Source organism: Salmo salar, chromosome 11, assembly GCF_965601325.2.
Source record: "Salmo salar chromosome 11, fSalSal1, whole genome shotgun sequence".
NCBI lineage: Eukaryota > Metazoa > Chordata > Actinopteri > Salmoniformes > Salmonidae > Salmo > Salmo salar.
The window spans coordinates 105,592,475-105,619,417 of record NC_138301.1 but is presented as its reverse complement, the minus strand read 5'-3'; the positions used below and the strand labels follow the sequence as shown (position 1 = coordinate 105,619,417).

Sequence of the window (26,943 nt, the reverse complement as noted above, 5' to 3'; positions counted from 1 at the left end):
GGAACCTCTCGCTCTGCCTGCCCTGCCGGAAGCTGAGCCCCCGGTTTCTGGGGCCCTTCAATGTCCTCCGGAGGGTTAATGAGGTAACTTACCATTTACAACTACCCACCAACTACCGGATCTCACCCTCTTTTCATGTTTCCCTCCCCAGGCCGGTGGTTTGTGGTCCCTGCTGCCTATGCCATCAGGTCCCTACTGGACTCCCAACGTTGTGGGGGTAGGCTTCAGTACCTGGTGGACTGGGAACGGTATGTCCCAGAGGAGCGCTGTTGGGTTCCGGAGGCCGATATCCTGAACCCCAACATTGTCTGCGATTTCCATCTCCGCCGTCCGGACCGGCCCGCTCCTCGCCCTTGGGGCCGTCCTGTGTCTGGAGCCGAGCATCGGAGATGGGAGGGGAGGGTACTGTCACGCCTACTCCTGTTACCTCTCTCGCTCGATGTCGCAGGTCTACTAACCACCAGTCCTGGCAACCCATATTATGCACATCTGGCAACCATCATTACGCACACCTGCTCCCCATCGTTATGCACACCTGGACTTCATCATTACCTTGATTAATTCCCCTTTATTTAGCCCTCAGTAGCCTCAGTCTTCAGGCAGTATTGGTTTTGTTTACGTTCAGTACGCTACTCCTGTTTTGTTTATCTTCATGTTTCTTATTAATAAACTCACCTTCTGCACCTGCTTCCTGACTCCCTGCATATATAGGTACCAGCTCTGAGTCCATGTCAATGCTTAAATCACATAAGACACATTTATTTTAGGTCTGGAAGAAAACAAAGACATTTGGATTTTTGAGTGTAATTCCCCTTTAATTGCGCATCTTGCCCTTTAATTGCACATCTAGCAAGTGAGGAATGTGCATCTAATATAAGGGCTAGTGATGGTTCTGTACTGCTGCTGCACATTTCATGGGAAAGTTTGAAAATAACAAATAGTAGATACAATTTATATACTTACTCATGATATACTTCTGCCAGGTAAGCCTACTTTGCAGTTAACATTTAATTGAGAAGGTTTTGGGGAAAGTATTTATATCAACCCATAAGATGGTTATCACATAATAGCCGCTCGGATTGGAGGATGCAGAGAATTTATTAAGCTTTCCTGAAAAACTGGGCCTGCCAGGAGCTATGTGGCCATATTATTATAGGATGACTTGGGAGAATCATGATCTGCAACAGACAGCGCATTCAGTATCAGAAGTAAAAATACAGCCAGAATGCTACTGTGCTTTTCTAGACCTTATAAATTGTCGAGATTAGGCCCACAACTGATCCAAATGGAATGAAACATTCAAATCACAGGTCTTTTGCACCGCTATTCAAATGACATCTTCACTGCAGAATTTTGCACTCTTGAAAAGAATAATGCAATTATATCTTGCATTGTGGTGTTGTTGTAAGTTGTTGGGTAGGATACTTGTATTGTCCCGATCAATAGGGGGGCTTTTTGAGCTGCATGCTTCATGTCTTCATTGTTCTTTCATGCGCAATAATGCACCTGGCCTCTCCGGTCTGCTGCCTATCAGCTATTCCTATTTGTTCTTGTGGATTCATATTGAAAATGTATGCAGCTTTAAATACTTTTATGTGTGGTATGATTGCTAGTTGGCCTATTGCAGATCCAGACAAACGATCCACCTACCACTATTGACACTATGAATGGTGGAAACAGGGCAGGATATACAGTTACACTGGTAGACTATATTGACCTGTGGTATAGTAAAAGTTAGCGCGCGGAAAAACGTAGCGCATAAGAGAAATACCAAAACACCTTGGTATAAGGAAGGCGCCCGCAAGCAGATGAAGAAATGTGGCTAGGATGGAAGAAATATTCGCAAAGAGCGAATGTAAACCAGGGAAAAACCGCACTTCCCTCCCCTGTGCCCAATAAAAAACAACACAACCCTCCCCAAAGCAAAACAAACAGTTTGACAACCCTCCCTAAATTTAAATCGGTCCTTATGGTCCTTAAATATAATCCAATTCAATTCTGACAACCCTCCCTAAATTGAAATCGGTCCTTATGGTCCTTAAATATAATCCAATTCAATTCTGACAACCCTCCCTAAATTGAAATCGGTCCTTATGGTCCTTAAATATAATCCAATTCAATTCTGACAACCCTCCCTAAATTGAAATCGGTCCTTATGGTCCTTAAATATAATCCAATTCAATTCTGACAATCCTCCCCTAAATTTAAATCTGTTCCTAAATATAATCCAATTCAATATTGATCAATGATCATGATAACCCAAGGCTCTCAACAGCCGAGCTATTCAAATGAAATGTGTATTAATGTTTAAAAAGTCTTGGCATAAAACAATGAAAGATAGTTTTGTTATTTTTCAAGCTATTTAACTGCCAGTGGTAAAGTGGACACTCACCACAATGACAGGAAAAGGAGAGAGAGTGTACTGTGATTGGGTGTGTGTGTACTGTTCACACACTCTCTAAGTCAGATGTCCCAGACCTACTTACAGATGTTGACTGTTGCAATATTAAAGTGTCTTGTGTAAATGTCATTGAGTGAGAGGCAGGGAGAGGTAAAAGGGGACAGGACAGACACTGAGGATCACTCTTACCTCCTCTTCTCCTTATGACAGATGGCTAATGCAGTATTCAGCAAGACATCTCCCAAAGCATAAGGACACTAACACTGCCACCCACACATGCTGTATGGGGAATCACACACACACACACACACACACACACACACACACACACACACACACACACACACACACACACACACACACACACAATGGATAAATAGCCTAAATGTAGATTTAGCTTATACAGTGCCTATAGAAATTCTACACCCCCTTGAATTTTTTTCACATTTTGTTGCGTTACAAAGTGGGATTGAAATAGACTTCATTGTAATGTTTTGTCATTGATCTACACAAAATACTCCATAATATTAAAGTGAAAATAACATTTTTAGAATAACTAAAATATCGTTGTTGCAAAAGTATTCTCCCCCTTTGTTTAGACAAGCCTAAATTAGTTCAGATGTAAAATGTATCTTAACAAATCACATAAGAATTTATACGAACTCACTCTGTGTGAAATAATAGGGGTTGACATTATTTTTTAATGACTACTTCTTCCTCTGTCCCCATACAACATTTGTAAGGTCCCTCAGTCAATTACTGAATTTCAAACACATATTCAACTACAAGACCAGGGAGCCTCTCAAAGACGGGCAGTGATTGGTAGATGGGTAACAATAACAAATCAGACACTGAATATATCTTTAAGCATGGCGAAGTTAATAATTATGCTATAAATTATGTATTAAACCACCCAGACACAACATAGATGCAGTTGTCCTTCTGAACTGAGCTGCAGGACAGGAAGGAACATGCTTAGAGATGTCACCATGAGGCCATTAGTGATTTTAAAACAGCTACAGAGTTCAATGGCTGTGATGGAAAAAAACTGAGGATGGATCAACAACATTGTAGTGACTCTACAATAATGACCTAAATTACAGAGTGAAAAGAAGAATACAAATATACACAATAAAAATATTCCAAAACATGCATATGTATTCAGTATTCATAGCCCTTGACTTATTCCACATTTTGTTACAGCCTGAATTCAAAATTGAATAAATATATTTTTCCCACCCATCTAAACACAATACCCCATAATGACAAAGTGAAAACATGTTTTTAGGAATTTTAGCACATTTATTGAAAATTAAATACAGAAATATCTCAATTACATAAGCATTCACACCCGAGTCAATACATGTTTGGCAGAAATTATAGCTGTGAGTGGTTCTGGGGAAATCTCTAAGAGCTTTAGATTGTGCAATATTTGCCCATTATTCTTTTCAAGCTCTGTCAAGTTGGTTGTTGATCATTGCTGAACAGCCAATTTCAAGTCTTGCCACAGATTTTCAAGAAGATTTAAGTCAAAACTGTAACTTGCCCACTCAGGAACATTTACTGTCGTCTTGGTAAGCAACTCCAGTGTAGATTTGACTTTGTGTTGTAGGTTATTGTCCTGCTGAAAGGTAAATTCCTCTCCTGGTTACCGGTGTAAACTGAAGTAGGTTTTCCTCTAGGATTTTTCCTGAAGACTCACAGCTGTAATCACTGCAAAAGGTGTTTCTAACATGTATTGACTCAGGGGGGTGAATACTTATCTAATCAAGGTATATTATTGTTTTATATTTCATGAATCTTTAAACAAAATTAGAATTTGTGGAGATCGTTGATAAAAAAATGACACTTCAATCCCAATTTGTAACAATAAAATGTGAAGAAATCCAAGAGGGGTGTAGACTTTCGATAGGCACTGTATGTTAGCCTTGTTTACGTATATTCCTTCCATGTTTTCCCTGCGCCAGCAACACATCCGTCAATGTGACTCTAGTGCTTGGGCTTACAAATGAGCACTCCCCACCAGTGACCTTGCATGCGGACACCCTCTTGGCCTCCAGTCACATGATTGCTGGTTTTGCCTTTTCTACCTGATAGCACTGGAACTGTTTGGGTTGAGTATAGAACATGCTGGAATGTTTCCTCCTCGGGTTATATGGTGCACAGGAGTCATGTTTAGGTACCGGTACTTAATAATGAAAGGAGTTTTTAGAAATAAATAATACAATTTTGATGGCAGATAATAGAGTGGTAGGTCTGCCATGAAATCAACCTTGATGCATTGACACGAGTAGAGCTTCTCTTCTGTTTTAATTATTTAAAAGCTTGATGGAGGAATGTAAGACAAAGTCTATGTGTGATGTTTGCAGGGCTCTGGGGTGTGCCAAAGCAGTTTGCGTGGATCTGTGTTAAAGGGCTGGCTGTATCTGCTCACGTATACATTTAATCCATCCCAGTGTGTGTGTGTGTGTGTGTGTTCGCGTGCTCTCTTACCAAAGGCAGGCTCATGCCTTGGGTCATTTCCAAGACTGCAGATTGTACTGTAATTATTGGAATGGTTTTGATTTACAGTTTCTTCCATATCCATCTGTGTCACGTTCAATATATCACAATTTCCCACTCAAATGATCCACTCAAGTTTAGTTTTGATTAATGGCAAAATGATAATCACATTATAGCCATGTTGTCTATTGGTTTTCAATGGCTCATTGTGCCTGTTGGCCTGCTACTGGTAAGCACCCTACTGTCCCCTGCTGGTTACATTAACACTAAAGTCAATTTCTGTCAACTGTCACAACCGATACTGTACCTCATGTAACAAATATTTCCTGGATACATAAAATTCAAGACAAAGTTGAATTAAAAATATACATCAGTCATTATCTCCTAAGCAAAAAGACTCACGTCAAATTTATGTAAGAGACTAAGAACATGAATAAATATTGAGTAAAATCATTTATTTTTCTCCACATTTAAGTGTTCGACACAAAACAAAGCATTACAAGTTATTGTGACATAGTGCATCTCAATATCATGATATGCTTTGGAGAACATTTGATATTTTTTGCCAAAAAGTACAACAATACATGGCATGGGCAGTAGCTCATTAAAAATAGTATCTCAAATTCATAACATTAAAAAGACAACATACAACATCAACAGCCAAATGAAAATACAAACAATAGCATAGAACAAAAGCACAGTTCCCGACACAAAATAATGTTTATAAGAAATAACAAAAAAAAAGTATATTTACTACATTAACTTGCAATAATGGTTTATGTGGAGACTAAGGAAAAGAGCATATATAATACCCAGAACCAGTCAAACTGCGCACACGCAAACCAATCAACATGCATACAGTACATACACTCAAACCCACCAAAGGTAAATCAGTCTGAAAACCATTACCACAGCATCAGAAAAAAACATCATAACCCATAAAAATAAAAAATAAATACTCAAATAAGCACTGTTTTTAAAGCTGAAATGTGTATCACTGATTAAATGACTACATTTGTGCGATATCCAGGTACAAATCTAACCAACAGTTAATATATTTGGGTAAAAAAGTGATTGGTAAATGATCAGTGTAACTGACATTCAATGATAAAATACCGAAATGTCTTAAAAAAACACTAAATTCTTTAAATCAGGGTGACAATTCTTACTCACAGTAAAAAATAATTCATATTTTGATTTGTCCCTTTGAGAAATATAGCGAAAAGTTGCTCTGCTCATAAGAACTCAACACCATGAACTGTAGGGCACTGTCATCTGTGTATGAGAATATAATATCAAATCAGAATGTTTATCATAACCCAGTGTTTTATTTCCCCGTCTTATCTTATTTAGTCAGAATCATGATGGTTGTTAATTAATGAAGCACACATATACACACACACAGGACAATGGATGCCATTATTTGATTCGCAGGTGAACTTCAGTGAACCAGTTAAGTATACACAGCAAGACCAATGTCAATAGAACGCTGAAATCTCAAGCCAAAGGGAATGATACTAAGGTTCCTGTAAATTGGCAGTATGGGACATTTGGGTCACAAAGACTGTGTCCCATGGACTGGGATCATCACGCAGGGTCAAAGTTCACTTGAACAGCTGTCCGCAGTAATAATAATAGATTTTCTTTTATATAGTAAAGTAGCACCATTATTTCTCAATCTCAACCACACCATTAGATACAGTGAGAGACTTCCAACAGACTCCTAACCACTGCCTCGGTTTGTCATGCGATGAGTGCTGTGTATGTATCTACAAGTGCTCCGGTGTAGAGGTCATGACCTCCCTATGTATATATGGCTTGTGCTCATTATGGCTCCTCATTTCCCTTTACCCCTTTACCCCTCCCTCCCTCCCTCCCTCCCTCCCTCCCTCCCTCCCTCCGGTACTGAGAACACGTTAACATCAGGATAACTGCATGCTCATCATCGTCACCCTGGCAAGGTGACTGAAACCTTCATTACTATGACCTTAAAGCCAACAGTCTTCCATAACCTACCATACTGATATATATCCTTTAGACCGGAGTTATGAAAACACTGGTCTAAAGCTTATTTCCATTCAAGAAATTACATGTTAGTTCATTTCTTGAGAAAATTAAATGAGATGGTACAAGCTACTGCAGTTTACTGCAAATGGTATAAACACATATAGATAAAGTCATTGCATCATTACGATAATGCAAAAAGCATCGTCTTTCTAGAAAACAGGGAGGTGAATCCTTAAATATTTAACTAGTCTCTTAGTTGGTTCATAAATTAGCTCTTAGACTTAGAATTTGGAGATTCTAGATGACTTTGGAATTCAAATCAAGTCATCTCTGGTCTTTCAGAGACAGTATCCCAATCTGTCATATCTGAATGAATGTGCTTCCTTCTCCTAACTTTATTCCTCCCACTCTTCCCCCTCTTCCCCTTCTAGTGCTTTTCTAGCTTCGGGGGCAGAGTTTGGTGTTGTGGCTGTGTTTTTGAGTTTGTTGCAGCGGCAGAGGCAGCTGAGGAAGAGGAGGAAGAGGATGAGCAAGAGGAGCTCCGTCGAGTCTCCACACCTGTACTTGTCATCTTGAGCTTGCGTCGCTTCGCAAGGGGGGCGTTGTCAACACTCTTCAGAAAGAAGCCCTCCCTCTTCCCCTTGTTGAACGCCTAATGGAGAGAGGATGTACATACAATAGTTCATACAATATTATAAACTGGGTGAATTGAGCTCTGAATGCTGATTGGCTGACAGCCGTGGTATATCAGACCGTTTACCATGGGTACAACAAAACATTTATTTTTACTGCTCTAATTATGTTGGTAACCAGTTTATAATAGCAATAAGGCACCTCTGGGATTTGTGGTATATGGCCAATATACCACGGCTCAGCGCTGTGTCCAGGCACTCCGCCGTGCTGAAGAACAGCCGTTAGCTGTGGTATAATGGCCATATGCCACACCTCTGGCCTTACTGCTTAAATATAACCTACCTATTTTATTACAATGCACATACACCTCCATTATATTTCTCTATTGTGGTTATTTCTCTATTGTCATTATATTGCGCATACCCTTTATTATATTCCTATAGTGTTTTTTTATATTGCGTTCTCTGTTTTACTACTACATTTAATTTAATTTTGGATTGAATACTTTTTTATAGATGTTGCACTGTTGGAGAGGAGAGCTTGCGAGTGAGTAAGAATTTAATTGTAATGCGTACAATACGCTATACTCTGCATATGGCAAATAAACTTTGATTTGATTGGGAGAGTAGAAAAATACAAAAAATATATATAAATAAAAGAACACAAGGAATGTAATCTACTAGTTATAGAAATGTATACTTTCTTCCCACTGGAATTCCATTACCTTGTAGGTGGCGTTGACATAGGAGCGGACGATGGGGCCGCTGGACTCTAGCACATCTGGGGTGCAGAGGGGGGTGGAGGATAGGATGGCCCCGCCCTGCAGCCAGCTGTTCTCTCTCAGAGCAGACAGCTTGAGACGCCTCTCTGGATCCACCGTCAGAAGCCCTGAACACAAACAGGAAGGAAGGAGGTTTAGAAGAGTTAGGGAGGGAGGGAAGTAGGGAGGGCAAGCAAAAATGAAAAATATGAAAGGTTGGGCAGGGAGGGGGGGTTAGTTTAGAAGAGGGAGAGAGACAAGAAAGGAAGGAGCAGGGAGGGGCAGAGAAAGCATGACAGAAAAGAGGAAAGTGAGCGAGGGCAGGGACAGATAATGGCGGGGTATATGTTTAAAAGATTGAGTGAATGGAGAAGGAATAATTGCATCGTGATTGATTGATGATTGTCGACTACAGGAAAAGGAGGACCGAGCACGCCCCCATTCTCATTGACGGGGCTGCAGTGGAGCAGGTTGGAGAGCTTCAAGTTCCTTGGTGTCCACATCACCAACAAACTAACATGGTCCAAGCACACTAAGACAGTTGTGAAGAGGGCACGACAAAACCTATTCCTCCTCAGGAGACTGAAAAGATTTGGCATGGGTCCTCAGATCCTCAAAACGTTCTACAGCTGCACCATCGAGAGCATCCTGACTGGTTGCATCACTGCCTGGCATGGCAACTTCTTGGCCTCCGACCGCAAGGCCCACTACAGAGGGTAGTGCGTACGGCCCAGTACATCACTGGGGACAAGCTTCCTGCCATCCAGGACCTCTATACCAGGTGGTGTCATAGGAAAGCCATAAAAATTTTCAAAGACTCCAGCCACCCTAGTCTGTTATCTCTGCTACTGCACAGCAAGTGGTACCAGAGCGCCAAGTCTAGGTCCAAAAGGCTTCTTAACAGGTTCTACCCCAAAGTCATAAGACTCCTGAACAGCTAATCAAAGGGCTACCCAGACCCCTCTTTTATGCTGCTGCTACTCTCTGTTTATTATCTTTGCATATTTACTTTAACTCTACTTTCATGTACATATTACCTCAATTAACTCAACTAACCGGTGCCCCCGCACATTGACTCTGTACCGGTACCCCCTGTATATAGCCTTGCTATTGTTATTTTACTGCTGCTGTTTAATTATTTGTTACTTTTTATTTAACACTTCTTTTTCGAAAAAACTTCTTAAAGCATTGTTGGTTAAGGGCTTGTAAGTAAGCATTTCACTGTAAGGTTGTATTCTGTTGTATTCGGCACGTGACAAATAAAATGTGATTTGGATCATGTCAATGAGTGAATAAGGATCATGTAAGGGATGCAGAACATACCTTTCACAAGCTCTTTAGCCTCCCCTGACACACCCTTCCAGGCTTCTCCAGCCAACGAGAAGTCTCCCTCTTTAATTTTATGCATGATGTCAGCAGCATAAGATGAGGTCATCCCCGCTCGCTGCTGCTGCTTACTCTGGAAGGGCACCTGTCCTGACAGCATGGTGTACTGCCGGACGGACGGACACACACAGTCATTAATAACATAACGATAATTAGTTTTACTAATGACACATTACAGAGTCAGTTAGGAGAGTAAGTACCAGGATAACCCCAAGGCTCCAGAGGTCGCAGGCCTGGTCGTAACCGGTGCTGTGGAAGAGCTCAGGAGCAGCGTACTGCAGTGTGAAGCAGGGAGTCTGCAGGGGGGCGCTGCCCGCAGGGCACAGCCGGGCAAAACCAAAATCTATCACCTTCAGCACCGAGTCCTCCCCCTCGTCTGCAAACAGCACATTCTGGAAATGAGAAAAGGAAAGAGAGAGAGAGCGAGCGAGCAGGGAAGTGAGTGGGCCGTGCAGGAACAACACAGTCAACAGAAGGTTACAGTCATTGGCTGATGTAATGGAGCAACAAATGTCAATTTATTTTAGCCTGAACCAACAAAATAAAATCATAAACCTGATAGGCCATGCTTGGTGGTTTTTACAGCATTGCTAAAGACTTTGATCTCATCATACTCACTGGCTACAGGCTTTGGTTGGTACAGAGTACTTTTGCTGCAAACTCAATGACTTCTTTCGGGCCATACATTTCTATAGAATATATTTAGACTCCCTCTCTCTCGCTGTCTGTGTCTGTCTGTTGGCCTACCTCTGGTTTGAGGTCTCTATGCACCACTCCAGCCTCGTGCATGAACCCGACAGCTGACACCAGGCTCCTGAGCAGCTGACTGGCCTCTGATTCCCCAAACAGCTTCTTCTTCTTGATCCTCTCCAGCAGCTCCCCCCCACGCAGCAGCTCCATCACCAGGTATGTATGGAACTGAGAGAGAGGAGGGAGAGAGAAGGAGGGAGGGTGGGGAAAGAGAGGGAGGTGGGGGGGATGGAAAAGAGGGGGTGGGGAGAGAGAAAATAATAAGGTTGTATGATGAGAAAATAGTTTCTTGCTGCATGATTGATTAAGTCCCCCAATAAATACCCCAAATGTCAAATATTGTGATTCAAGACCTGAAACCTTGTAAGTAAACACAGCCAAGGAGAAGAGAAAGAAAATGCCTGTGGTTGTTAGTGCTTGAAGGTGGGTGCCTGTAGTTGTTAGTGCTTGAAGGTGGGTGCCTGTAGTTGTTAGTGCTTGAAGGTGGGTGCCTGTAGTTGTTAGTGCTTGAAGGTGGGTGCCTGTAGTTGTTAGTGCTTGAAGGTGGGTGCCTGTAGTTGTTAGTGCTTGAAGGTGGGTGCCTGTAGTTGTTAGTGCTTGAAGGTGGGTGCCTGTAGTTGTTAGTGCTTGAAGGTGGGTGCCTGTAGTTGTTAGTGCTTGAAGGTGGGTGCCTGTAGTTGTTAGTGCTTGAAGGTGGATGCCTGTAGTTGTTAGTGCTTGAAGGTGGGTGCCTGTAGTTGTTAGTGCTTGAAGGTGGGTGCATGTAGTTGTTAGTGCTTGAAGGTGGGTGCCTGTAGTTGTTAGTGCTTGAAGGTGGGTGCCTGTAGTTGTTAGTGCTTGAAGGTGGGTGCCTGTAGTTGTTAGTGCTTGAAGGTGGATGCCTGTAGTTGTTAGTGCTTGAAGGTGGGTGCCTGTAGTTGTTAGTGCTTGAAGGTGGGTGCATGTAGTTGTTAGTGCTTGAAGGTGGGTGCCTGTAGTTGTTAGTGCTTGAAGGTGGGTGCCTGTGGTTGTTAGTGCTTGAAGGTGGGTACCTGTAGTTGTTAGTGCTTGAAGGTGGGTGCCTGTAGTTGTTAGTGCTTGAAGGTGGGTGCCTGTAGTTGTTAGTGCTTGAAGGTGGGTGCCTGTAGTTGTTAGTGCTTGAAGGTGGGTGCCTGTAGTTGTTAGTGCTTGAAGGTGGGTGCCTGTAGTTGTTAGTGCTTGAAGGTGGGTGCCTGTGGTTGTTAGTGCTTGAAGGTGGGTGCCTGTAGTTGTTAGTGCTTGAAGGTGGGTGCCTGTGGTTGTTAGTGCTTGAAGGTGGGTACCTGTAGTTGTTAGTGCTTGAAGGTGGGTGCCTGTAGTTGTTAGTGCTTGAAGGTGGGTGCCTGTAGTTGTTAGTGCTTGAAGGTGGGTGCCTGTAGTTGTTAGTGCTTGAAGGTGGGTGCCTGTAGTTGTTAGTGCTTGAAGGTGGGTGCCTGTAGTTGTTAGTGCTTGAAGGTGGATGCCTGTAGTTGTTAGTGCTTGAAGGTGGGTGCCTGTAGTTGTTAGTGCTTGAAGGTGGGTGCCTGTAGTTGTTAGTGCTTGAAGGTGGGTGCCTGTAGTTGTTAGTGCTTGAAGGTGGGTGCCTGTAGTTGTTAGTGCTTGAAGGTGGGTGCCTGTAGTTGTTAGTGCTTGAAGGTGGGTGCCTGTAGTTGTTAGTGCTTGAAGGTGGGTGCCTGTAGTTGTTAGTGCTTGAAGGTGGGTGCCTGTAGTTGTTAGTGCTTGAAGGTGGGTGCCTGTAGTTGTTAGTGCTTGAAGGTGGGTGCCTGTAGTTGTTAGTGCTTGAAGGTGGGTGCCTGTAGTTGTTAGTGCTTGAAGGTGGGTGCCTGTAGTTGTTAGTGCTTGAAGGTGGGTGCCTGTAGTTGTTAGTGCTTGAAGGTGGGTGCCTGTAGTTGTTAGTGCTTGAAGGTGGGTGCCTGTAGTTGTTAGTGCTTGAAGGTGGGTGCCTGTAGTTGTTAGTGCTTGAAGGTGGGTGCCTGTAGTTGTTAGTGCTTGAAGGTGGGTGCCTGTAGTTGTTAGTGCTTGAAGGTGGGTGCATGTAGTTGTTAGTGCTTGAAGGTGGGTGCCTGTAGTTGTTAGTGCTTGAAGGTGGGTGCCTGTAGTTGTTAGTGCTTGAAGGTGGGTGCCTGTAGTTGTTAGTGCTTGAAGGTGGGTGCCTGTAGTTGTTAGTGCTTGAAGGTGGGTGCCTGTAGTTGTTAGTGCTTGAAGGTGGGTGCCTGTAGTTGTTAGTGCTTGAAGGTGGGTGCCTGTAGTTGTTAGTGCTTGAAGGTGGGTGCCTGTAGTTGTTAGTGCTTGAAGGTGGGTGCCTGTAGTTGTTAGTGCTTGAAGGTGGGTGCCTGTAGTTGTTAGTGCTTGAAGGTGGGTGCCTGTAGTTGTTAGTGCTTGAAGGTGGGTGCCTGTAGTTGTTAGTGCTTGAAGGTGGGTGCCTGTAGTTGTTAGTGCTTGAAGGTGGGTGCCTGTAGTTGTTAGTGCTTGAAGGTGGGTGCCTGTAGTTGTTAGTGCTTGAAGGTGGGTGCCTGTAGTTGTTAGTGCTTGAAGGTGGGTGCCTGTAGTTGTTAGTGCTTGAAGGTGGGTGCCTGTAGTTGTTAGTGCTTGAAGGTGGGTGCCTGTAGTTGTTAGTGCTTGAAGGTGGGTGCCTGTAGTTGTTAGTGCTTGAAGGTGGGTGCCTGTAGTTGTTAGTGCTTGAAGGTGGGTGCCTGTAGTTGTTAGTGCTTGAAGGTGGGTGCCTGTAGTTGTTAGTGCTTGAAGGTGGGTGCCTGTAGTTGTTAGTGCTTGAAGGTGGGTGCCTGTAGTTGTTAGTGCTTGAAGGTGGGTGCCTGTAGTTGTTAGTGCTTGAAGGTGGGTGCCTGTAGTTGTTAGTGCTTGAAGGTGGGTGCCTGTAGTTGTTAGTGCTTGAAGGTGGGTGCCTGTAGTTGTTAGTGCTTGAAGGTGGGTGCCTGTAGTTGTTAGTGCTTGAAGGTGGGTGCATGTAGTTGTTAGTGCTTGAAGGTGGGTGCATGTAGTTGTTAGTGCTTGAAGGTGGGTGCCTGTAGTTGTTAGTGCTTGAAGGTGGGTGCCTGTAGTTGTTAGTGCTTGAAGGTGGGTGCCTGTAGTTGTTAGTGCTTGAAGGTGGGTGCATGTAGTTGTTAGTGCTTGAAGGTGGGTGCCTGTAGTTGTTAGTGCTTGAAGGTGGGTGCCTGTAGTTGTTAGTGCTTGAAGGTGGGTGCCTGTAGTTGTTAGTGCTTGAAGGTGGGTGCCTGTAGTTGTTAGTGCTTGAAGGTGGGTACCTGTAGTTGTTAGTGCTTGAAGGTGGGTGCCTGTAGTTGTTAGTGCTTGAAGGTGGGTGCATGTAGTTGTTAGTGCTTGAAGGTGGGTACCTGTAGTTGTTAGTGCTTGAAGGTGGGTGCCTGTAGTTGTTAGTGCTTGAAGGTGGGTGCCTGTAGTTGTTAGTGCTTGAAGGTGGGTGCCTGTAGTTGTTAGTGCTTGAAGGTGGGTGCATGTGCATAATATCATCCTTCTGTACCTGATCAGTGTAGACCTCATGCAGTTTGACAATGTTGGGGTGAGCCTCACACTGCCTGAGAGCAGCAATCTCCCTCTGAGTGTTCACTTCCATTCTAACAAGCAGGAGAGAGAGAGAGGGTTCCAAGGCATTCACACAATAAAGGTCAACAACACAAAGCACCCCAGTGCGCCAAACAGCTTATGAAACGGCTGTGGTCATTTTTTATTTTATTTTATTTTATTAGGATCACCATTAGCTAACACCGTAACACTAGCTAATCTTCCTGGGGTCCAACACCAATTAACAAGACATTACAAACACAAATCAAGACTTCACAAATATTCAACAAGTAGACAATACAAACAATTAAAATACCTGACAGGAAACACATTTAACATTCAGTTGATGCTTTCTATTTCCTGTCCAGTCATATGGTCTATCACATTTTTTTCTTGAAGGTGGATTTACTTTTTGCCTGAGAAATATGGATTGGTAAAGAGTTCCACTCAACTATGGCTCTATATAAAACTGTAGATTTAAGACGATTTGTCCTTGGCTTGGGTTGTCTTAGCTTCCCTGAATTTGCCTGTCTGGTTTGGTGGTTATGCGTGTTGCTAGTATGTACTAACTGGTCTGAAAAATACTGTGGTTGGTAATGCCAAGCGCCCTACCCCCTTAAAATAAAATAAATAAATAACAAAATGCCATGGAATAGGCATTAAAACACAGCAGCGTGAAGTATGTAATTCATCATGCTGGTGTAACAATGACACATTGCATTAGCGCGTGAGAGAGTCTCAGCCAGCGCCACACCCCGGCTGACTCACCTGCGGCTGATGATCTTAACGGCGTACTCATGGCCACTCTGATGGTGTCGACACTTCCTGCATACAGAGAAGCTGCCCTCGCCCAGGGGCGCCCCCTGCAGGCACAGCTCATACAGCTGGAAGAACATAGAGTCCTGCAGAGGACAAGAGAGGGAAGTCAAATACAACTGCACAGGAAACTGCAGAACGTGTCCAAATCTTACCCTTGTTAAATCTTTAAATTGCTGTCTGGACAGGCCAACCAGCAAGACCTGACGTAATACATTCACCTAACAACATTCATACAGCCAGGTCAAGACTAGTTCCATACCGCTAACAGCACTGGCTTTCCTACAGCCAGGTCAGGACTAGATCCATACCTCTAACATAGCACTGGCTTTCCTACAGCCATGTGAGGACTAGATCCATACCGCTAACATAGCACTGGCTTTCCTACAGCCATGTGAGGACTAGATCCATACCGCTAACATAGCACTGGCTTTCCTACAGCGATGTAAGGACTAGTTCCATACCGCTAACATAGCACTGGCTTTCCTACAGCCATGTGAGGACTAGTTCCATACCACTAACATAGCACTGGCTTTCCTACAGCCATGTGAGGACTAGTTCCATACCGCTAACATAGCACTGGCTTTCCTACAGCCATGTGAGGACTAGTTCCATACCGCTAACATAGCACTGGCTTTCCTACAGCCATGTGAGGACTAGTTCCATACCACTAACATAGCACTGGCTTTCCTACAGCCATGTGAGGACTAGTTCCATACCGCTAACATAGCACTGGCTTTCCTACAGCCATGTGAGGACTAGATCCATACCGCTAACATAGCACTGGCTTTCCTACAGCGATGTAAGGACTAGTTCCATACCGCTAACATAGCACTGGCTTTCCTACAGCCATGTGAGGACTAGTTCCATACCGCTAACATAGCACTGGCTTTCCTACAGCCATGTGAGGACTAGATCCATACCGCTAACATAGCACTGGCTTTCCTACAGCCATGTGAGGACTAGATCCATACCGCTAACATAGCACTGGCTTTCCTACAGCCATGTGAGGACTAGATCCATACCGCTAACATAGCACTGCGACGGACAGTGGATGAGCCTGGCCGCTCTGCTCCCATCTGGCCCTCCATGAAGTCCCCCATCACCACATTCTTGTTGAACAGAATGGAGGGTGCAACGAAAGAGTAGCCCTGAAATGGAAGAGAAGAGTCTTTTTATTTTATTGAACATCCAAAACATATAATATACTTGCAGTGAAGCCGCTCAACAACTACATCACACCAGTCATCCAACAGACTCCCATGCAGAGCGACACACAGAGCCATCCAGGGTCAATGCCCTGCTCACGGGCACATCAACAGATCTCCCACAAGGCCAAAAAAACAGGGACCCAAACCCTCCAAGATTCCCCCACAGTTCACCATAGCTGTCCCTCAACCATCCGAGACCCCTCCCACAGTCACCCCCAAGAAAAATAAAATAGAAAATAAAATGAATTCCATTCACCATCCCCAAGAACACCCCCTATGCACCAACAACCAAGAAAATGAGCTCATGAGAAAAAAGAAAGACAAAAGTAAACAGAAAACAATGAAAAAAAAAAACAAAGGACATCAAGGACAACTAAAATCAAAACGGCAAGGCCAACTGTATATGTTTGAGTGCATGTCTGGCACTATCTACATATGTGTGTGTCTGTGTATGTGTGTATTTGAATGAGTGTGTGTGTATATGCATGTGCACAAACATCAGCATCAGCCTCAGGCAAACCAGCATTACCTGTAAAAACACTGCCCATCAGTGTCATTCAAACTTAGGTTTTATTATGTTTTATTTAGACTTTATTTTTTTACCATCATTCTATCTCCTGCCCAGCAACTCCCCTCCACTCCCACTTGTCTCCAATTCCACACCCCAACCTTCAGCTTCCCTCAGCCCATCCCACATATCTCTGCTGGCCACCCTCTTCAGATTTCTACGCAACATATATATCTTTCAACTATGCTGTGATGTTTAACGTACAATTTCAATCTATCTAATCGAATAGAATCCACAGATTGCGAGGTGAAGATAAATACTTTTACTAAGAGTATTAGTAATTGACTGACCCGGTCTCTCCAGATCTCCTAACAGTACTATTGCTAGGGTGAATTTTAGATCAATGCTACAGCATGCATTTTCAGCCATTCCTGAACCTGAGACCAGAAACAGGCTACCTGTGGGCAATACCAAAATAAATGGTCTATTGATTCTGTATCCTCACAACAAAATCTGCAGAGCTTGGATGATTTTATGCCCCAAATATTCAACATTTTGTTGGTGGCAAGAATTCTATATAATAATTTTAGCTGAAAAGCACGAAGTCTTGAATCTTGCGTTGTTTTATATATCAACTAATACACCCTGTACCACGGAATCTGTACATCAAAAATCTCTTCCCAACTATTTTGCAATCTGTATGGCAGTTATCAACATACTGGTCCTCAAATGAAACTGGTATACTTTCCTATTTATGATAAGTTTTATTCCTCCGCAAGTTTTGATCCTTTATAGTGGGCAGACAGACCAGTTCCCTACCTCCTCCCGCTGCCACCAGCCTCCGCCATTTTTGGGGTAATGCTGTAATCAATTGGTTATACTCTTGGATTGAGCAGACCTTCCCGTACAATTCTGATAACTCCATGAAAGACATAACTCTACCATTCCAATTTACAATATAATTTAAGAACAAAATACCCTTTTCAAACATCTTTCCATAAATACAGGTATTTTATCAACCAGCACATTTGAGTTCAGCCATAATATTTGTTCTATCTTTTCAGGGGGATGAAATTGAAATTATAGCCAGCTCTGCAATGCTTGTTTAAGAGAGATACTTTGAAAAAAGTATCATTTTCAATTAACCGAAAATGAGACATGGCAATCTGCACAAAGGCCATTTTTAAACAATGGATGAGCTTTTTTTAGTAATCTACTTGAGAACCATTTAGGGTTCAAGTAAAACTTTGGAATAAGTGAAGCTTTTAGAGAGAGGTTTAGTGCTTTTATATTTAATAATCTCAACCCACCCAATTCATATTCATTATATAGATAAGCACGCTTTATTTTGTCTGGTTTAGCATCCCAGATAAAGCAAAATAGTTTTTGCTCATATGATTTGAAAAACAAAGCATCAGGAGTAGGCAGCGCCATACGTAAGTGAGTAAACTGAGATATGACTAAGGAGTTAAATCAGGGCAATTTTTCCATAAATAGACAGGTATTTACCTCTTCATGGTTGCACGATCTTGTCTATTTTTACAAGTTTTCGATTGAAATCCATTGTGGAGAGCTTATTTATATATTTTGAGATATGAATACCAAGTATGGCTACTTCACCAGCAGACCATTTTATAGGTAAACTGCTGGGTAATGTAAAAGTTTGGCTTTTTAAAGATCCAATACGTAATATTGTACAGTTATCATAATTAGGTTTTTAGTCCAGAGAGTCCATAAAAGTTATCTAGATCTTCAATGAGACATTGCAGGGATCTAGCTTGCAGACTTAATATAAAACTTGAGTCATCTGCACACATGGACACCTTTGTTATTAAGCCTTTGATTTCTAATCCTCTAATGTTGTTATTGGATCTGATTTTAATAGCTAGCATTTCGATGGCCATAACGAATAGATATGGTGACAGCGGACACCCTTGTTTAACTCCACTTAACAATTCAAAATCAAATCAAATTTTATTGGTCACATACACATGGTTCGCAGATGTTAATGCGAGTGTAGCGAAATGCTTGTGATTCTAGTTCCGACCATCCAGTAACATCTAACAAGTAATCTAACAATAACTACCTTATACAAACAAGTGTAAAGGAATGAATAAGAATATGTACCTTTAAATATACGGATGAGCGATGGCCGAACGGCATAGGCAGGATGCAGTAGATGGCATAGAGTGCAGTATATACATATGAGATGAGTAATGTAGGGTATGTAAACATTATATAAAGTGGCATTGTTTAAAGTGACTAATTATACATTTATTACATCCCATTCAAAACTCTCTGAGAAGTAGGCGTTATTTACTATTTTACCCCTGGGGTTGCTATATATTACTTTTACCCATTTTATAAGAGAATCACCGAAATTGAAAAAAATTCTGGCATTTATAAATAAAAGCCAGTCTTACTTTATCAAATGCCTTTTCAAAATCCGCTATAAATACCAGGCCTGGCTTCTTAGATGTTTCATGATGTTATATTATTTATAGTAGTTGTCATATATTATCTCCAATGTATCGTCCATGTAGAAAAAACCTGTCTGATCAGGATGAACAATACCTGGTAAAACCCTTTTAATTCTGAGTGCTATGCATTTCGCTAGTATTTTTGAAGTGTAAGGGGCCTCCAGTTTTTTAGATAGACTGGATCTTTATATTTGCCATCTGGGTCTTGTTTTAATAATAGTGAAAACAGACCTTCCTGCTGAGTACCTGACAGACACAAATTCTATAGGAGTAGATAAAACAATCTAACAACGGAGCTTTTAGTATATCAAAAAAGGCTTGATATACCTCTACCAGTATGCCATCAAGCCCTGGGGTTTTCCAGACTGAAAGGATTTAATAGCATCAAAAAGTTATTCCTCTGTAATTTGGCCTTCGCACTGATCTTTCTGTACATTTGTTAATTTTCCATTTTTTGTATTATTTGGAAAGAATTCTTTACCGTAATCTTCAATCAGTGGGAGAGGATGAGATGGAAAAGAGAACATCTGCTTAAAATGTTTAGCTTCCTCTTTTAAAATATAATTTGGAGAATCATAGATGACTCCGTCTTCAGTAAAGAGTTTCTGCTAATTATCTTTATTAGTGTTCCTGTGTTGGAGATTCAGAAAGTATTTTGTGCATTTTTCTCCATATTCCATCCAGTTTGCTTTATTTTTGTAATAGATTACATTAGATTGTTCTTGATAAGTTCCTCAAGGTATTTTTGTTTTTCCTTTAATTTATTTTGTATCTCTGTAGCAGCCTTTCTTAAAGTATCGGTCGCGACCCAAAGTGGGTCGCAGACCTGTTAATGGTGGGTCGCGAGGTGTCAGAGTACATTTATAATAATTTCATTAATTACTGGAATTGATTTTGGCCAAGTGCAACTGCACTCTCTGTTCAGTGCGCTCTCTGCTTAGCAGCGGTGTCTCTACTCTCTGTTCAGTGCGCTCTCTGCTTAGCAGCGGTGTCTCTACTCTCTGTTCAGTGCACTCTCTGCTTAGCAGCAGTGTCTCTACTCTCTGTTCAGTGCGCTCTCTGCTTAGCAGCGGTGTCTCTACTCTCTGTTCAGTGCGCTCTCTGCTTAGCAGCAGTGTCTCTACTCTCTGTTCAGTGCGCTCTCTGCTTAGCAGCGGTGTCTCTGTTGCTGTTAAAATACAAGCAATCATTTTTATTCTGAACTGGAATACACTGATAGACGCAAGATCCTTTTGAGGCTGAGAAACTGATTGAGAAAGCAGTAGATGTTCTGATCCAGTTTGGCACCACATACCTGTGCAGAGTCAGGGTTCTCAACTGTCAAAAACTGAGCCCAGAATAGACCTGCTTGTTAGGTTAGATTACTTGTTAGATATTACTGCATGGTCGGAACTAGAAGCACAAGAATTTCGCTACAATCGCATTAACATCTGCTAACCATGTGTGCATGACAAATAAAATTTGATTTGATTTGTTCAGCAGTGGTGTCTGCTGCTTAGCAGTGGTGTCTCTGCTCAGTTTGGCAGCTGCGTGAGAGGGAGATGCCCGTGTGCTTCGCGGTTTAACAGATATTTTTTTCAGCAGTTTTCTTGAAGATCACTCCGCGACCCACACGCTGCAGTGCTGTTGTTCAGCAGCAGATGATGCGCTGTCAGCCACTGGCATGTAATTCCCACTCGCCATCACTCACCGCTGTCATCGAATGGACTCAAGCTAGCCACAAGTTCTATTGTCATTAAACGCAAATACAGCGATGAGTTTCACTCTCTTGGTTTCATACAAACTTTAAGAAATAACGAGGAGCACCCACAATGTGTTTTGTGCAGGGAAGTGCTTAGTAATGAGTCTCTCAAAACGAACAAATTAAAACAACAGGTCCTGAACAAACATCCACAGCATGACGGTAAACCCAGGGAGTTCTTTCAGAACAGGGCAGAATACTTAAGGAAGCAGTGCTTTGACAGTGGAAAAGTAAGTCAGCTGGCAAGGCATTGTTGTAATTGTATAACAGGTGATGATAAGCAGAAATAAGGGAGTACTACTCTCATAGTAGTCGATGTGAGTTTCTCGTTCAAACAATCCCCTGGCCTTGTACACAGCTAATAGCTAACATTAGCCAAAGCAAGCTATCTAGCTACTGGTAGTGAAACCCTAGTAACAGTACAGATGGAAATAAAACTGTTGCTGTTAAAATACAAGCAATCATTTTTATTCTGTACTGGAATACACTGATAGACGCAAGATGCCTTTTGAGGCTGAGAAACTGATTGAGAAAGCAGTAGATGTTCTGATCCAGTTTGGCACCACATACCTGTGCGAGTCAGGGTTCTCAACTGTCAAAAACTGAGCCCAGAATAGACCTGCTTGTTGAAAACTTCAACCAGTCACACACCTACCATTAGGACTGTGTGTGTGTGTTTTATGGTCTACATCTGTGTGATGTGATCAATCAGATTATTCCAGTCAATTATTGTATTTTAACAGCAACAGGTCCAACCTAGACACATATGTAAGAGTGTTTTAATGGGGAAAAATAAACATGAATAGCTATTTTATATGGGTAATTCATTTAATTGTTCTTTGTCTATGTTGCATTTGTTAATGGTCATAAGGGCAATGAAATGTATCGATATTTATGTATAGTTGCTTGTTTTTGTAAGCTTGGGTCCCAGGAAAACACAGAATTTCTCATTTGGGTCCCAGGCTGAAAAAGTTTAAGAACCCCTGCTCTGTAGTATCATTTTTATTGCTATCTACCTGTACTATTAGTTCATGTATTTCCCTTGTTAGTCTTGTCTCTTTAGCCAGAAACAGCTTTTTTATTATTGATGAATATTGAATTGAATGACCTCCGATGGTACATTTAAAGGTATGCCAAACAATAAGTGGATTTGCTGTTCCTATATTATACTGGGAAAATTATGTTATAAATTATTTTGTCTTAGTTAAAAATAAGTTGTCCTCCAGTAAACTTAAAATGTCCAATATCCCCGTACACATGGAAATTCTATGAGTTATGTGAAGGCCAATTAGATGATGATCCGATCGCATTCTGTCTCCTTTTAAAACTTTTTTAACCTTTGATGCAAGAGACAACGAGACAAGAAAGTAGTCAAGACGACTAGCTTGATTAAGTCTCCTCCATGTATATCTCACTAGGTCAGGGTTTTTTAGTCTCCAAATATCTACTATTTCTAATGTGTCCATAATATTTGTGATTTCCTTAAGGGCACGGTGATGATAGTTTGTAGAGTGATTTCCTTTACGGTCCATTGAGGTACTTAACACTGTGTTATAGTCTCCTACCATAATGAGAAGAGTCTTATTTGTGGAGGGACTATTAAAAGGTGTCTTTCTGTGACAGTGTAGGCACAGAGTATGTATTTTGCATATTGCAGAGGGTAGGGTGTAAGGGGTACCTGGAACAGTCGATCAGTGCTTGGTGGGGTGCTGGCTGGAGAGTAGAGAGGATTCATGCCAGTGAACTCCTCAGCAAAGTTCCCTGTATCCAGCTCACTCCTGATCTCTGGTTTGAATGGGCTGACTACCTTCTTCTCAGCCAGGTCTGACCAACTGAGACCCTATGAATATAGAGCAATGGGAAGAGAATGGTGAGAGTGTGTGTGTGTGTGGCAGTTGGGAGATAGAGAGAGGGAGTGAGATGGGCCTAGAGACAGAGCAGGAGTGAAGACGAGCACCTTGAAGAAGGCATGAGTCTTGATGTCTTCGGCCCTTCGGGGCCCAGAGCCCAGTCTCTTGTGGGGGTCTTTGACCAACAGCTTCCTCAACAGGTCCTGAGCTACGGCGCCGATCATAGAGGGGAACGGCGGCTCACAATGTAAGATGCGCCTGAGAGAAGGGCAGGAAGGGGGGAGGGACGAAAAAGAGAAAGAGGGAAGAACAATCACTGTATACACTGTGTAAACCCAGCCCTAATTATAAGCCAACCATTATGGCCATAAAGAACACGATTGCAAAGCAACACATTAACAGAATATCTAATTAAGCTGCAGGCTTTGTTACACAAAGGACTCAGCACAACTAATTTCTTTGTTATTGTATTCAGACAGCAAGCTAAAAGAGAGGGTGAAAGGAGCCACCTTTACAATAGATGTCATTATTTTGATAAGTTGCCGAGGGCCATAGACAATGATGAAAGAGTGGGACGGAACCAGTGTTTGTGAGGAGGGGTGGATGACACACAGCACTCACTTGGACACCTCACTCTGGGAGTTCCTCTCCCCCTCCAGGGTGAATGGCGATGCCCCCGTCAGTAACTCAAACATCAGGATCCCCAGACTCCACCAATCTACCGACTGGAGAAAGGAAGGATGATAAAATAAACGAAAGATGACTCTTTGTGTTCTACAGTAATTGATGTGTAATAAAATGCTGTAGCTCACAGCGCATGTCCAAAGTTTTCTCCCTGTGTGATGGGTTAACTCTTACCTTTCCATGACCAGACTTCCCCCTGATGATCTCTGGAGCCATGTACTCTATGGTGCCACAGAACGAATACGTCCTTTCCTTCTGTAGTGGGGAAAATAAACACACCTCTCAGTCTGTAGTAACCTAACGTAGCAGGCGTAAAAGAAAACGTCTGAGTTCCCACATGCAGTTTTCAGCGGAAAAGGAAGCTAGATTGAATTAGCTGTATCCCTGAAAACCAGATAAGACTAGTCTGTAGTGACAAAAATATATGCATGGATACATACATGCACAGATTGCATCCACACAAATAGAAGCAAGGGTTTCCTTTTTTTTTTTACGTACCTCCTCCTCCAGGAACTCTTTGCTGAGCCCAAAATCTGTCAGCACTAAATGTCCCTCGCTGTCCAAGAGGATGTTCTCTAACTTGATGTCCCGGTACACGATGCCCAGCTGTACGAATCATACCGAACAGGAAGTTACATACACAAGATAACATACAATTAACAGAGAGAAGATAGAATCTAGCCTTCACGTAATTATGTAAGATTAACATGTAGGAAGTAAATAGAATGGAATATCTGCCAAGTAATGTAAAGGACAGAAATGCTCGATAACATACCTTGTGGAGGTGCTCCAGGGCCAGGATAATCTCCCCGATGTAAATCCGCACCTCTTCCTCTGAGAAGTGATCCCGCTGGTACAAGTGTGTGAACATCTCCCCTCCACTCACATAGTCTATACACACGTGCACAGATACATATAACACTTGAATAGATAAACACAAACCACACACATACACAGGCATATAGACAGAAACATACAGTAAACACACAGAAAGATACACTTTTAGCACTTCAAGATCATAGCCGGAGAGTTCCATGTATGGGTCTTTTTGACCCAACGCTCACCCAAGATGAGATGGAGCTTAGTCTGGGTCTGGAAGGCATAGTGCAGTGTGACCAGGAACGGGGACTGGCGGATGTGCTCCAGCACCTGTCTCTCTGTACGCGTGTGCTCTGCAGTCTTTGCCTTCTGAACGATGGCTGCTTTCTTCAGCACCTGAGACATAATCATCAACAGTCAGTCAACCGCCCATAAATTCTCCCTACATCAGACAATGTCAATGCTTGGGTTGTCTTTGGACCAATGTCACAGAGACTCACCTTCATGGCATACAGCTTCCCTTCATCATGACCACTGTTCTTTCTGACCAGAAACACTTTCCCATAGGCTAGACAGAGACACACAGCACAGAATGGAAAACTCTGCATCACATTTGATTGTAGCCCCTACCACCCACCCAGGAGCCTCCACTACATTTGATATGATTTATTCTAAATGTTCTACAAAAAATAGACAGTAAAATGAAGTTATCCAGGTCTCCAATAACACCATGACCCTATGCTATGAACCCCAGATCGGCACAGTGAGACTCACCTCCTGTGCCCAAGACTTTGAGCAGCTCAAAGTTCTCCATGCCCACTCTCTCAGTATGGCCCGTGAGGTTCGCTGGCATGCGGGAGAGAGTACAGTATCAGTGCTTGCGCACACACAACACACACTCGTGCACACACACACTGAGGAAACACAGCTAAGCACAGTAAACTGTGAATATTTTGTGACACCACAACAAACATGATTGATGGTGTGCTTGCATTCATCCATTGCTGTGGTCCCAGGTGTCGGGTCATAGAACTAGAATGAATAGAACGGGCAGGGAACCTATAACCGTGGCAATTTGACTGTTAAACTCATGGGTACACTCACAATGGCTGCCTGGTATTGTGATACAATAATTTCCATGGTAAAGCATAATGTTCATTCAAATGATGTTAACAGATGTGGCTCATGCAATGGAATGTATTTTTTGTAAGGTCAGTAGAACTAAATCAAACAAATCAAAGCACATATTGATGGGTACACTTCCTGCTTTTACTTCCTGCTTTTCTCCAACTGGGTACACCCTCAATCTCCACCAGTGCACCATCGACTTGAATTGGGGAAGCCTGTTCTATTCATTCACTGAAATACTGATGGGCAACATTTACCCAAAGTGTATAGCATATTCAAATCCTTTGACAGGTTCAAATAATACATTATGAAACAGTAGTTTACTTTGATGGTTACTTACCATTAGTGATCTCATGTTTGACAGTGCAGGCTTTCCTCCGGATCCCAGTATCGGAGTCCTCGCTACTACTACTATCCGAGCCGTCTCCAGACATTTCAAATGTTTATGTGGCTACTCTTCAAAATAAATAAACCGATTTATCTTAAGTGTTTTGTATAATAACCTCAGACGCATCAGATTTTATGTAGTCAAAGAAAATAACAAATGTAGCCTTATGTAAGAATTCATTTGGGAGCCGTTGCATGCATTATAAACATTGTTTAGAAAATATAACAACAAAACTATATCATTGCTAGACTTAATCCCCTAGACATCCCGCTGTCCGCCTAATCTACTACTAAAACGAAAATACTAGCTAACACTGTACTAATAATAAGCCAGAATCGTACGTCTGTAGCTAGCTAGATAACTGTGTCCACTGGGATATTATTGCCTACTACAACAGACTAACGTTAACTGCTGCTGATCTCTCTAGCACTGATTTGGTTACAATATAGCGCCGAACTGACCAGACAGCATTAAACTGGCTACATAGTAGCGAGTGGCCTATCTCTTGCTAGCTAGCTACCTTTTGCAACAATATTTTTGTGAAACTGAAATTAGCAACTAGCTAGCTACTCATTTGTAGCTACGCTAACCGGTTATAGACAATTACAGCTAGTTAACTAACTAACTTCAGTAATACGTCGAAACTATGTAAAACCTCGGCAACTTCACAACCAAACTGTTAACGTCGTTAGCTAACTAGAAAGCTAGCTGTCCCTGTCAGAGCTAGCTAACGTTAGCTAGCTTGCTGACTGTCGGTTAATTTTAATTTCATAGCAAGCGTACTGTTTATAGATAGCATGTTGCGAATACCTATTTTATTCTATTTCGTCCGGATAGGATGTAACACACGCTGAAGATATACCACTTTTGAAGTTATTTGACAACAATGATTGTAAAAGTAGGTTAGCTAGCTAGTTGATGTTGTGGCTGGAGTAGTCCATAGTACGGAAGCTGCAATGTCACAGTTTTAGGAACTTTTTGGAGCGAGACCTGTTGGTTAGACCGCTAAGAAATGGGCTGCTACAGCCTACAGGTAATACTTTTAGGTCTACTAACTACCCGAAATTGTGCTGATAATAGCTAGCTAAATTATTTGACTGTGGTAATGATGATGGGGATGACAGTAATGGGGATGATGACTATGCTGATGATTATTGTTATGATATTAATTATCAGCTATCATAATCATTCAGTAATATTATATAGTAGGCCTACACATAATTATTCCCAATTGTTTAATCTTATTCCATATAATACTCCTTGTATTTCTGGCGTGCATAATAAACCACCAGTTGTTTAATCTTATTCCATATAATGCTCC

The 26,943-nt window shown here is 42.1% G+C and overlaps 1 protein-coding gene across 1 annotated transcript; it reads right to left on the bottom strand.

Annotated features, from left to right (window-relative positions):
* Positions 1-6,796: 6,796 nt before the first annotated feature.
* On the bottom strand, positions 6,797-26,594 carry rps6ka4 (ribosomal protein S6 kinase A4). Its single transcript, XM_014129067.3, has 19 exons — positions 26,433-26,594; positions 25,575-25,690; positions 24,881-24,952; positions 24,607-24,674; positions 24,352-24,502; positions 24,063-24,178; positions 23,786-23,893; positions 23,462-23,542; positions 23,225-23,328; positions 22,711-22,861; positions 22,432-22,593; positions 15,839-15,964; positions 14,766-14,899; positions 13,957-14,050; positions 10,437-10,607; positions 9,890-10,081; positions 9,627-9,795; positions 8,268-8,431; positions 6,797-7,562 (listed from the first exon to the last, which is right to left on the bottom strand). The coding sequence occupies exons 2-19, from the start codon at positions 25,666-25,668 to the stop codon at positions 7,338-7,340; spliced, it is 2,382 nt and encodes a 793-aa protein (XP_013984542.1). The 5' UTR covers positions 25,669-25,690; positions 26,433-26,594; the 3' UTR covers positions 6,797-7,337.
* Between the last annotated feature and the right edge of the window lie 349 nt (positions 26,595-26,943).